This window comes from Pangasianodon hypophthalmus, chromosome 4 (genome assembly GCF_027358585.1).
Source record: "Pangasianodon hypophthalmus isolate fPanHyp1 chromosome 4, fPanHyp1.pri, whole genome shotgun sequence".
NCBI lineage: Eukaryota > Metazoa > Chordata > Actinopteri > Siluriformes > Pangasiidae > Pangasianodon > Pangasianodon hypophthalmus.
This window is the reverse complement of record NC_069713.1, coordinates 29,809,657-29,821,618: the sequence shown is the minus strand read 5'-3', so window position 1 is coordinate 29,821,618 and position 11,962 is coordinate 29,809,657. Positions and strand designations below refer to the sequence as shown.

Here is an 11,962-nt window from a genome sequence, read left to right as displayed (position 1 = left end):
ATCTGTCCTTTCATCGTCAGCAACATGTTTAGAGAAGGAAGTTAAGAAAGCCTTCAGCTGATTGCGCACCACAGTGAAAAGGTGCAGAGGAGCGAATGAACTGTTCTGGACTGAAGGCCTCGACTTCCTGTCTGCATCTATAAACTGCCGCACAGTGGCGCTAACAGTTTGGGAAATCTCAGTAGAAAGGATCTGCAGATTTAAAGCTGACGACACTTTCATGAGATGTTCCTTTGGGAATTGTGAGGGCAGCAGAGGACAGGATTCCACCATTCGGAAGATTAGGTCACTCACACGCCTGGTGGATTCGGTCTGGAAATGGGCGTCATCGTTCTTCACTGTAGGAGGAGCTGTCAGCTCACTCCTTAACAAATCAGTGACCTCAGTAATGACGCTGTTGGTGCACAGGTCCAGGTCCACCTGCTCTTCCACCCTTTCCTCGTGTGTGGGAGAGCTCAGAGCTTTAGATGCCTTTGAGAAAAACGCCTGAAGGAGACTTCGCACTTTTCTCAAGATGTTCTGTGGCTTTTTGGCAGATTCTGCTTCTCTGACATCAAAGAGGCAGGAAAAGGCTTCGAGAGCGTCAGAGCTCTTAGTCTCGTCTTTCACAGACTCATCGCATTCGTATAAAACGCTGACGAGCGAATCTGCAGTACTAACGGCACTCTGCTCATCTTCTGACGAGCATCTCGAGGAATCTGCTGTCGACAGCCTTCTGAGCAGCATTTCACTCACCATCTGAGTGGCTTTATTGAGGAACTCCTTAGACCTCAGAGGGACAGAACTGCTCACCTCAGACCTCAGACGACCGGATTTACGCGGCTGCAAGAACGCAAACCGTCTGAACCAAGGTACTTTAGAAGAGCGGGACTTGGCCGGCAGCTTGTCACGCAGTAATAAATCTGCGTTCTTTTCAATCAGCTCCTCAGTGCAGCTGTCAATAACAGCCTGCAGGTTTGGAGCTTCGCTGATGGACACGAGGCTCTGAGCATCAGTCACTGCTGCTGCTGCTGCTGCTGCTGCGTTCTCCAGGCTCGAGCACGACGGTCTCTTTTTCTCTCTGAATCCAGCAAGACTTCGGTGCTTTGTGATAACATCTGAGGATTTCTCCGAGTAGGGAGCTGGGCGAGCATCAGCATCACTCACCTGAGCTTCACCTACTTGAGCATCCGATCCGTTTTCCATGTCAGTTGTTCCGATCTCGAGAGCCATTCCGCTGATCACCGTATTTACGATTTCAGCAGTGACTCGATCCAGATCTACTGACGCCGTCGGTGACGACTCTGTGCTGGAACCCGAATCTTTCCCGCTGAATAAACCTGTGGAAATTTTTGAAGATAACCACTTCTCTAGGATCTCACTCGCAACCAGAATGGCTTTATCGAGGTAACGTTCAGCAGCAGCAGACTCCTGGACGTTCTCCGACCTGCCCTCGAGCTCGGCAGCAGTTTTAGGACAGACGTCCAAGAACGACTTGCTTTTTTCGGAAATGGCTTGCTTCCGCCCAGAGGTGAACTCAAACACCCGCTTGAAGATGTTCTCGTAGATCTTTCGAGCACCAGAGAGGAAGTTCTTCCTCTCAACTTCTGGTCCAGACTGGTCAGCAGCATTGCAACTGACGCCTGATGAACTTTTACACAGTGACTGTGTAAGTATAAAAACTAATTCCCACAGAATTTTTGAGGCTGTTCTCTTGACCTCCTCCGTCAGCGAATTCATTTCCGTCTCACTGCGGACAGGGACGGAGGTTTGGGACGACATTGCAGCAGCGATTTTTTCCTCTGTTTTCAGAAGAACTTTTCTGACTGCTTGTGTGGCTTTGCTCAGAAACTGATCACTGAAAAGCCTCTCAGCACAATCAGGAGCCATCACTTTAGTCGTCACAGGGACCGAATCAGGGGTCGAGGATTTTAGAGTTAACTCAAAAGGGGACCTGCTGGTGGAGACAACTTCTTCCAAGCCCTTCATTATTCCCTGGACCTCCTGGTGGGACTTTAGCGACGCTGCTGAAGTTTTCTCTCCTCCAGGGCTGTCGAAATCACCAGAGTAACACAGAGCCAAGATCTTATCACAGATCTCATTAGTGCATGCGATGCTGAGATCTGGCTGTGAGATCTGATCTTCTACAGGTGATGAAGCTCTCGCCGAGCAGATCGTCCTCCGTCCTGATGCCACTCTCCGGATCGCCTCCAGCATCGCAGCTGTTGTCTGAGTGACGACTCTCTGAACGAGCTGACAGATGAAATCAGACGTCTCCATAGGTGATCTTTATACAGGAAACAGAGAAGATTAACGGGAATTCATATTATTTTTACGTCAATGCTCACATGAATTTAAATAAATGAATGCGAGTAAAAAACGACAATCAGCGTTAAATTTCTTTTCTCTTTCTGAAAATAGTTTGTTATGCCATCGCTCCATTCCACAGCCAACTGATCATAAAACACAGAAAACCCATCTGATAGCACTGTAAGTCGTTCCACCACAGTGCTGCTGAATCCTGGATTCTGATCGGTCAGACGGTGTTGATTAAACAGTGCAGTAAAGTTCATCATTGTGAATATTAAGAGTGAAATCTGAGCAGCAGGTTGGTAAAGTTTACCTTTGAGCTGAGGTGTCTGAGTCAGACCACTTCCTCCATTTAGACTCAGGCATTTTCTTCAGCTTGTCGTTTGCCTGGAGAATCGAATCGATCCCGAAGCTTTCCATGAGAGGCTTCAGTAAACGCCGAATGGCAGAAGACGCCGCTGACATCACGATTTTCGTGCACAGAGCCACAAACTCCAACTTTGTGACCTTTTGAAATAAAGACAAAGAAAATCAGCTTCTTGAATATGAAATATGATCAGTGACATTACAGCGTCTTACACTAAATGAAACTACTTCATTATTGATTATTCTAACACTCTTACCTTCTTCGTCATGTCCCTGGTCACAGCCTTCCATTCTCTTTAAACACACACACACACGCACACACACAGTAAATCAGCATTTATTCAAGTGTAAATTAACTGAATAAAATGTTACTGCGAGTCAGAAATCAGTAAAAATGAACATACTCCTCGCTCAGATGAAGAACGACGTCCATAATGTCCCTGAAACACTTCAGTCTCTGGTCAGATGTGGAGTCCCGAGTGCACGCTCCAGCTGTTCCAGCTGTTCCAGCTGTTCTTCTCTGGCTACTTCTCTTCTTCTTACTCATCTGTAGAGAGCACATGGAGTTGAAATCCTAGTAGAGTTTTTAGTAACTACATCAGCGAGCATAAATATTAGCACCCATCCTGTTTCAGTCCCAGAATCAAATGAATGCTGTTCATGTTCAAACTGATTAACTGATTCACATGAACTCGACTCACCTTTGAATCACGTGGGTATGAATTCAGTGTTTTCTCTCGGATTGCTTTCTCTATAAAAACACAAACAGGATGTTAATTAAAGCAAAGTCCTCCAGCAAAGTGATCAGAATAAAGCCATGTTTAAACTCAGGCCTGGATTCATCTCAGCTCATCTTTCACATCTTTCACACCAACAAGTCTGGCTTTTTAATCACCACAATTATTATTCATTCATTATTAACAACAAACAGCAACAACAACAAATAATAATAATAATAATAATAATAATAATGATAAGGGTTAGAGGAGCTTACCTGGCATGTGATCTGTAAAATACAGTAACTGAACTAAAGAACCTGAAACTTTTTGTCCCTTCTCCTCCTGTGACGCCAAAGCCTCCTCTTGTGACGTCACAGTCCCCCATCTCTTACAGCTTTACGTTCTAAATCCGTGATGATGATGATGATGATGATGATGTTTTTTTCTCTCCTCTTCATTGAATTAAACAGAATAAACTTAAAGACTTGTTTGGATGTGTTTATTTTTCTCTCTCTAGCTGCCGCAGATGAAGCACATCATCATCATCATCATCATCATCATAGGATCATTTCATGCTTCTGTGTCAAGTGCTAATTAATTTCGCTTTAGCTAAAGCTGCATTTTCTATTTATTTTAACTCGGCCATATCGGAGGCGGGTCCAGTGTCAATCATTTGGCGCGGGAACCAATAACCTTACTGCTCTGTTGCACCATCAGCCAATCACGTAGCAGCTCCACTTTGTTCTGTGAAGCTCAGTGCTGCTGAAGCGCGAGACGGTTTATTGCTGCCAAGACGCTGTTAACACCAAACTTTATATTAGCTTTCTAATCTTAAAATACAATAAACTCCAATAAAACGGGAGCAAAATCAAATAATTAGCGCGTAAATATGATTTCAGTGTTTTTGTGATATTGTGTAAATAGAACAGAATTTGTGCGTGTCCGCCATTTTGTCTCTCACACTGACCTGATTTAACAACGTAGCAACTTAGCATGATTAGCATTTTAATATTATTTCATTATTATCATTTTTAGATATAAAAACTGGGCAGGTAAATATCAATAATAAATTATTATTAATAATAATAAATAATAATAATATTAAAATGAGAGTGTCTGTAGTTTAGATTAAACTGTCGGTCGGTAATATTATTATTGTTTGCTTTTTTTTATCCTTTTGTCTCAGTTTGTCTTTTATTTAAATTGTAAACTGTAAAAGTAAAAAAAATATTTTGGTTATTGTTATTGTGTCTGATGCTTATGGTTGTTTAGAAAGCCTGTATGTACAGCCTTATTAACATACACAAACTGACCACTTTATTAGGAACATCTGTACACCTGCTCATTTATGCAGTTATCCAGTCAGCCAATCATGTGGCAGCACCGGAACCATCAAATCATGCAGATACAGGTCAAGAGCTTCAGGTAATGTTCACATCAAACATCAGAATGTGGAGTAAGTGTGATCTCTGTGACTTTTACCATGGCATGATTGTTGGTGACGGGCTGGTTTGAGTATTTCTATAACTGCTGATGTCCTGCGATTTTCACACACAACAGTCTGTAGAGTTTACACAGAACGGTGCGAAAAACAAAAATCATTGATTGAGCGGCAGTTCTGTAGGTAGAAACTCCTTGTCGGTGAGAGAGATCAACGGAGAATGGCCAGATGGGTTCGAGCTGTTCGTGATGAGCAGAAAAGCATCTCAGAACGCACAACACGTCGAAACCTTGAGGCGGATGGGCTACAACAGCAGAAGACCACGTAGGGTTCCTCTTCTGTCAGCCAAGAACAGAAAGCTGAGGCTGCAGTGTGCATAGGCTCACCAAAACTGGACAGGTGAAGAAGACTGGAGAGACGCAGCCTGGCCTGATGAATCTGGATTTCTGCTGAGGCTCACAGATGGTAGGGTCAGAATTTGGCACCAGCAACATGAGTCCATGGACGCAACCTGCCTTCAACAGTCCAGGCTGGTGGAGGTGGTGTAATGGTGTGTGGAAAGTTTTCTTGGCACACTTTGAGCCCGTTAATACCAATCCATCATCGCTTGAATGCCACAGCCTATTTGAGTATTGTTGCTGACCATGTGCATCCCTTCATGGCCACAATTTACCATTTTCTAATGGCTTATTATTCCAGTATGATAATGCACCATGTCACAAAGCAAAAGTCGTCTCAAACTGGTTTCATGAACATGACAGCGACTTCAGTGTTCTTCTTCAGTGGCCTTCCCAGCCACCGGATCTGAATCCAATAGACGTCCTGGATTGAAAGTGCACCAGAAAAATCTGTGCGATCATCTCAACATGGACCAGAATCTCAAAGGAACATCTCCAAAATCTTGTGGAATCCATGCTATGAAGAATTGAGGCTGTTTGGAGAGCAAAGGGACTGAGAGCCCTACCCAGTGTTAGTCTAGTGTTCCTAATAAAGTGCTGACTGAGTGTACACCATAAGGGAACAGCTGTTGTGGCTCATGATGTCATCTGTATACTTTTGCATATGTAAATTTATAAATGATAAAACCGCAGATTATCCACTGTGGTTTAGTGTGTTTCTCAGTCTGATGTCAGAGATTTTGTGTCACTAAACTCCAAAAGACAAGTTTGTGCATATCTTTAAAAACAGAAGTGGGCTGTTTGAGGACAAGAAAGACTGAGCTTCATGTTCAAAGCTTATACACTTGCTGTAATTACTGAGTTACTGTAATCTTTAAGTTTATATTCCATTACTCTTTGTAGATAGAATGAAATGTAAAAAACGTTGTGCAGCAAAAACCCTCATTGTCATGTCTCTGTGATCAGGTTACACTCGATTCTCAAGAGTTTCCCTTGGTACTGAAGTGCATGTCATGTTCCTTCTCTGCTGGGAAAGCACCGCACAATGACATAGTGGCATTTCTGTTCCAAACTTCTCACTACAGTACCGTGGGCTTCAGGACGGTGCCATTGCCTCTGTCATGCACCAGCTCACTGCAGACCTGGGACACAGGTCACATATTAATATTTGTTACACTTGAAGTTGGACTAGCAGTTTGAAATGACTTTTGTCAATTAATTGTTTTTCATCATCATTATTATATTACAGGGAATTGCACCAGAGGCTATAAAGGACATGGCGGTGTGTAACCCAGTGGCAAAGACAAAGAATGGTGTCAGGACTGGTGTGAAGAGCACACTGTACAGAGCATGTGGTGGTGAGTCTGAATGAGCCCCCACCTGTGCAAACATTTTAATTCATTTCTAACAGAACAGTGATTAGTATTTAGTACTTTTTATAGAGGCTTTCAGTTGATATTATTATTTTTGGAGATATTATTATGATGAATTGTTAATATCAGGGTTTGGGGCAGCTTAACATTCACTTTTAATATATAACGCCATTTCCAAAAAGATTGGGACGCTTTGTAAAATGCGAATAAAAAGAGAATGCAAAGATTTACAAATCACATAAACCCACATTTTATTCGCAACAGAGCATAGACATCATATGAAATGTTTAAAGTGAGACATTTTACTATTTTATGAAAAATATTAGCTCATCCACCCCAATGCCAGGCTTGTATGCAAACTGGAGTGGGTCCATTGATGGGCTCCCCAGATCACGGAGATGCACAAGGACCAGCCTCTCCAGAGTCTTCATCAGGTGGGATGTCAGAGCCGCTGGCCTGTAGGGCTCAGGGCCCTCTCTCACCTGGACAAGCCTGGGAGCACTGTCAGAATCATGTTTTTTGATTTTTCCAGTGCTTTCAACGCTATACAGCCTGTACTTCTAAAAGAAAAGCTGGAACACACAGGGGTGGACCAGCACCTTGCATCCTGGATCCTGGACTACTTTACCAACCGTCTACAGTATGTGAGGGCTCAGAACTGTGTGTCTGACATGGTAGTCTGCAGTACGGGGGCTCTCCAGGGAACGGTCCTGGCTCCATTCCTCTTCACACTCTATACTGCAGACTTCAGATACAACACAGCAGGCTGTCACCTGCAGAAGTTCTCTGTTGACTCTGCAATTGTTGGCCTCATCACTGGGGAGGATGATGCAGACTAGAGAGAACTGATCCAGGACGTTGTAGTCTGGTGCCAGCGGAACTGCCTCCGGATCAAAGAGCTGGTGGTGGATTTTTGGAGACACAGACACTTACCCCGGTCACCGGTGAACATCCAGGGAATGGACATTGAGATAGTGGACTCATATAAGTACCTCGGTGTTCACCTCAACAATAAAATGGACTGGACGGACAACTCCACTGCACTCTACAACAAAGCCCAGAGCAGACTGTACCTGCTGAGGAGACTTAGGTCTTTTGGAGTGCAGGGAGCACTTCTTAAGACTTTTTTTTGACTCTGTGGTGGCATCTGCTATCTTTTATGGGGTTGTCTGTTGGGGTAGTGGCATCTCTGCTGCAGACAGGGAGAGACTGGATAAAATCATAAAGAGGGCCAGCTCTGTCGTGGGATGCACTCTTGACCCAGTGCAGGTGGTGGGAGAAAGGAGGATGATGGCCAAGCTATCAGGTATGCTGGAGAACGACTCCCACCCCATGCATGAGACTCTGGTGGCACTGGGCAGCTCCTTTAGTGACAGGCTGCTCCACTCCAAGTGTGTGAAGGAGCGATATCGCAGGTGCTTCCTCCCTGCTGCTGTGAGACTGTACAACCAGCACTGCTCCCAGCAGACCCCACCACTTAACTAGACAATAAATGTCTGGTACTAACTGGAAAGTAAATCTTTGGTAACCCCCCATCTCATGGGAACAGTGCAATAATGCAGTGTCACTTTAATACTGTTGTGTGTTTGTGTTTTTGTGCATTCTCTATTGTATTTTTTATATTTACATAATTTTTTAAATTTTTTTATATCTTTATATCTGCTGCTGTAACAATGCAAATTTCCCAATTGGGGACGAATAAAGGATCATCTCATCTTATCTTACAACTTTACTCCCCGCGGAAGGGGGAGGAGTTATAGGATTGTTTGCCATTGGTATAAAAGACTCCCTGTGGCATTCTGTGGTACACCTCGGTGGTCTTAGTCTACGGCTGAAGGTGCTCTGATGTGCCTCCAGCGTGGCGTGCATGGTGAGACATTGTCCATTATACTGAGTCGTTTCCTCAACATCCTCCTCTCTGACACCTCCACCAAAGACTCCAGTTCCACTCCCAGGACAGAACCCACTTTCCTGATGAGCTTATTGAGTCTATTGGCATCGGCCGCCTTAATCCTGCTGCCCCAGCACACTACAGCGTAGAAGATGACGCTGGCCACCACCCTGTGATAAAACATCTGCAGCATAGTTCTGCAGACACTGAAAGATCGTAGTCTCCTGAGAAGATACAGGCGACTCAGACCTTTCTCGTATAGAGCCTGAGTGTTTTTAGTTCAGTCCATCTTATTGTCTATGTGGATGCCCAGGTACTTGTAGTCCTCAACACTGTCTGTCACCTCTGTTTCCCGGATGCTGATTGGGTTCGGACGGTTCCTTTGCCTCCTGATATCCACCACCAACTCCTTGGTCTTTGTGATGTTGAGTTGCAGGTGATTTAGTTCGCAGCACTCCAAAAAACAAACTGTCCACCACATTCCTGTACTCAGCCTCCTGTCCTCTGCAGATACAACCAACAATGGTAGAGTCATCAGAAAACTTCTGCAGATGGCAGGATTGTGAGTAGTATCTGAAGTCTGATGTGTAGAGTGTGAACAAACAGAGAGACAGGACCGTCCCCTGAGGTGCCCCCGTGCTGCTCTCTATTGTATCTGACACATGGCTCTGCAGCCGTACATACTGTGGCCGACCTGTGAGGTAGTTGGTTATCCAGGCCACTAGTGGAGCATTCACCTGCATGTCCAGCAGCTTAGTCCTGAGCAGGGCAGGTCGTATGGTGTTAAAAGCGCTTGAGAAGTCAGAAAACGTGACTCTCACATAATTGCCTGCCTCATCCAGGTGAGTATAAGCCCTGTTCCACAACAATTTGCCAATTATTGCAGTAAAGAACATCATGCCATACATTTTATCAGTTTATAATTACATTTAATGTTGTATAGAAAATGAATCAACACTTTATGACTAATCAGAGTCAGGACTTCTGCAGCGCTGTGGTATTAATAAATGGCCATTTATTATAGATTATAGTATTTTGAACACAATGTTCCTGTAACAAATGTCAAGGACATGCAAGGAGGAGGCGGGAATTGAGTGAACTCAAACATGAACTTAACGTGAACACACAAACAAGAACCGAACGTAAAACACAAACGTAAGGCAAACATAAAACACGCGTGCATCTCTCTCTCCCTCGGCGTCTCCAGCCGCTCCTTTATCCCTCTCTCCCGCTGATTAGCCAACTCAGTGCCAGGTGTGCATCCTCACAGCCTGCTTGTCACACTCCTCCGCGGGCAGATTCAGGCCTCTGGCCTGACGCACACACACAAAAACAACATATTGTGTTGTCTTAAGGGTCAAAAATGACCTGTGACCATTTTTAACAGCAGAAAAAAACCCTAAATGATGTTTATTCAACTTGAAATTTGATGACTTTTCCTAAAATGACCTCAACATTAGAAAAAATCAACCATTTTCTATTTTCATATTTTCATGAAGGCTTTACACAGCTAGGGTACAAAGATTGTCTCAGGGGTAAATTTTGACCCGCCAGCTATAAAGCCATTTATACACCCCCAAAACTACAGACACATCACAGACACACACTGGCACAAACATGCACACTCCAACACACACACAATAAGAAACTAAGATTGTGTGCTACTGATTGATCTCTCTCTCATCTTCCCTCCATGACCCCACGCATGACTCAAGCTCAGACAAAATAAAAAGAATTTCAGACAAAATAAACATGTATTGAAAGCATTATTTACTAATAGGGAATGCTTATATATAGGTTTTGTAGATTGCAGTACCGTAGTTGTCTTTTTGCCAAAGTCATGAGTGCTCGTTTCAGTGCCCAGCAAGTTGCAGATGTGATTACTTCAGGTGTCTTGGAAGAAGATAACACTGATTTGAAAGAGGAGGAGGCATCTGAAGAAGAAGATGGGGAAGAGTACAACCCAGAGAATGATTCCTCATCTTCAGATGAAGCAGAAATCCCCCAAGCTGACAAAGAAACTTTTTTGTCAAAGAACAGCAAAATATCATGGTCTTCTTTACCATATGGCAAGCAGGGCAGGATGGCAGCAGAAAATGTCATGAAGATGACCCCAGGGCCAACAAGATATGCTGTTTCCCATGCCCCGGACATGGTCTCAACATTTTTCATGTTCATTACACCAGCCATCAAAAAAATCATTGTAGAAATGACCAATCTACATGGTTTCCAGAAATGGAGACAAGTGGAAAATCGTGGATGAGACTGACCTGCGTGCCTACATAGGGCTGGAAGATGGAAGTGTACACAGGGAAGCTGATCAGTGGAGGCCCAGAGAAGAATCAGGGGATGCGGGTTGTACTTGATGTGACTGAGGGGTCTCAATGTCACGTGTGACAATTTTTTCACATCTTATGAACTTGGCCAGCAGCTGCTGAAGAGAAAGATCACCATGGTTGGCACAGTCAGAAAGAACAAGCCTGAGCTGCCCCCTGCACTACTTGCAACAAGGGGGAGAGATGCCTTCTCCTCTAAGTTTGCCTTCACCCCCACCACCACTCTAGTTTCTTACCTCCCAAAGAAGGACAAGAATGTGGTCCTCCTGAGCACACTGCACAAAACAGCAGAGATCAGTGATCGTGAAGACAAGAAGCCAGCTATCATTCTGGACTACAACCACAACAAAGGAGGTGTGGATAACTTGGACAAGGTGATTGGAACTTACTGCTGCAGGAGGATGACTGCGCGCTGGCCCTTGGTCATCTTCTATAACATCATTGATGTGTCCTCATACAATGCCTTTGTGATTTGGAGCCAGACCGACCCTGCCCGGATATCTGACATGTGGAACAAGAGGAGGGTATTCCTGGAGCACCTGGGAAAGTCACTTGTAACCACCCAAATTCAAAGAAGAGAGCGTCTCCCTCACACAGCAGCCTCTGCAGCACTTGTGGAAGCTGTTCAGGGTGCTGAATCTTCTTGTGTTCCATGTTAGGCTGCAGCAGGGGCAGGCAAGAGGAGGAGATGCCAAGTCTGTCCCCCCACAAAGGAGTGTAAAACAACCACTATGTGCTCAACGTGTAAAAAATATATCTGCAAAGTCCATGCTCACACACTGTCCTACTGTCCCACATGTGCTAATTAGGTCAGCTGTTGCCAAAAGGTTGGTAGATAGTGTAGTTGTATTTATAGTCAGGCTGTTATTATAGTTACTGTTTTCCTGCTTATTTCCCTTCAACAAAATGCATTCAAAACTCCTTTGTGCTGCTTTAACTTTTATGAATACTGTCTTGCTAAAAGCTTTTTACACCTATGTAGGTACCTTAAGCAGTAGAAAAAATAAACATGTACTTTAGTACAAAACAAGTGGTGCCCACTGATTAAATATTGATGAAATACTGCACACTGAGGAGGGAAAACTAGCTGCGTTTACATGGACACTAATAATCCGATCGTAATTGGACTAGAAGCACAATCAGATTTAA

General features: G+C 44.1%; 1 protein-coding gene across 1 annotated transcript; it reads left to right on the top strand.

Annotated features, from left to right (window-relative positions):
* The first annotated feature begins 8,791 nt into the window (after positions 1-8,791).
* Positions 8,792-11,668, top strand: LOC128318087 (piggyBac transposable element-derived protein 4-like). The gene has a single exon (XM_053233076.1). It carries the CDS (start codon positions 10,930-10,932, stop codon positions 11,470-11,472), a length of 543 nt encoding a protein of 180 aa, XP_053089051.1. The 5' UTR covers positions 8,792-10,929; the 3' UTR covers positions 11,473-11,668.
* Positions 11,669-11,962: the final 294 nt, after the last annotated feature.

Excerpts from the sequence above, each read along its gene's own strand:
- LOC128318087 (XM_053233076.1), top strand. The coding sequence starts at position 10,930 with ATGGTTGGCACAGTCAGAAAGAACAAGCCTGAGCTGCCCCCTGCACTA.